Source organism: Cyprinodon variegatus, unplaced genomic scaffold, assembly GCF_000732505.1.
Source record: "Cyprinodon variegatus isolate N-32 unplaced genomic scaffold, C_variegatus-1.0 Scaffold58, whole genome shotgun sequence".
Classification (NCBI taxonomy): domain Eukaryota; kingdom Metazoa; phylum Chordata; class Actinopteri; order Cyprinodontiformes; family Cyprinodontidae; genus Cyprinodon; species Cyprinodon variegatus.
The window spans coordinates 992,200-993,696 of NW_015150511.1; the positions used below are offsets into that span (position 1 = coordinate 992,200).

General features: G+C 39.2%; 1 protein-coding gene across 1 annotated transcript in view; it reads right to left on the bottom strand.

Moving 5' to 3' along the window:
• pik3cb (phosphatidylinositol-4,5-bisphosphate 3-kinase catalytic subunit beta) overlaps positions 1-1,497 on the bottom strand; it is a 131,608-nt gene that overhangs the window by 13,007 nt on the left and 117,104 nt on the right. The window contains exon 19 of the mRNA XM_015371447.1: positions 910-1,055. Coding sequence (XP_015226933.1) covers positions 910-1,055 — 146 coding nt within the window. The remainder of the gene's footprint in view (positions 1-909; positions 1,056-1,497) is intronic.

The window sequence follows — 1,497 nt, forward strand, 5'->3', positions numbered from 1 at the left end:
TTAGTTTTATTTTGAAGAATTCAATGCCTTTTAAGACTTTTTAAGGACCCGCGGGAACCCTGTGAACAGATATCATTGTTTAACATGACAGACAAGTACTCCGCACGACGTAGGTCATAGTCATTCCAAAGAAGTTAAAAAACAATCCACTGGACTTTGTTTCCAAATTTCTTCTTCGCTGATTTAGTTTAACTATACTAAAAAAATAAAATACTAAAAAAAAATGGGAAAATAGAACAGGCATAATATAGATTTCACTCAATTCACAGCATAGTTCAGTGTTTACATAAGATCCTTTAAAGTAAAGAAAAAGGTTTCCTTAGATTAATTTAACTTTTAGTTATTGCTAATTGAATGGCCTTAAAAACATGAAATATTTTTCAGAAATATTGTTTTTCTATGTTCTAAATTGACGGCATTTGCAGCGCATGCAGCAAACCTTTAGCTAAACAATAATATCACTCTGCTGCAGCCACAAAAAAAACAAGTTTAACTGCTTCCTGAAAGTCTCACAAATCAAAAGTGTGACAAGCGTCTAAATTTAACCACCAGATAGAATTGGGTGCCTTGCAAAGCGGCTTGATTTGTTTAACCGGTCCTTCTTTTAGTAGATTTATCTCTAATATTACAGCAGATGTTGTTTATACAAGCCTCTCTGTGGCTGGAATGTGGAAAAGTCGCATTTGGATGAATACTTATGTCAGTTGTTCTGTGCCAGTGCTCAGACTGGTCTAACTGGACAAACAACTGGTTCTAAGCTTCCCTACGGCGTGAATCAATCTTTATTATGTCCGTTAGCTGCGTCAGGGGTCTAAATCCGTAACACTAATGGAAGCTACAGCTATCAGCGCTTTAAATGATCCTGCGATGTTGCTGCAGTTTCATCTAGAAGTAGAAGAAGAAACAAACCTGCCAAATTTCTCCGTGTTCCCCGTCTTGCCCTGCTGAATGACGTGGATGAAGTCGTGCGTGAGGATGAAGGGAACGCGTTCCCTTTTGATGCCGAACTTGGACTTGAAGTTGCCGAGGATGTGACCGAAGTCTATGTGGAAGAGCTGATGGAAAGCAGGGGGAACAGTGAGGCTAAGCTGGGCTTAGTTAGAGGCTAAATGCTGATGTTCTGTCAGACCAGCATACCTATAGTCAATATGCATGTGCAAATCATCAGATTTGCGTGTATCCCCTTAGTTTTGCATGAAAAATAGACTTTAAACTACCTAAACGGGCATGTATCCCTTTAGTCATGTACAAAAAAAAAATATTTAATGTCAGATCACCATATACATGAAAAAAAAAACAAAGTAATAGGGCGTGGGCGTCTTGACGTAATTACTTTGTGTGGCCGCCATGTTGATGGCCTCCTTTATCGCTGCTCAGACTACTGCCTACGACTACCGCGTACTGTACTCCCTCTCAGCCGTGTTTTAATTTGATTAATTTCACCTTAACTTGATTTCAACCATGGTAAACCGTTGCTGTATTGTGGGCTGTAACGGC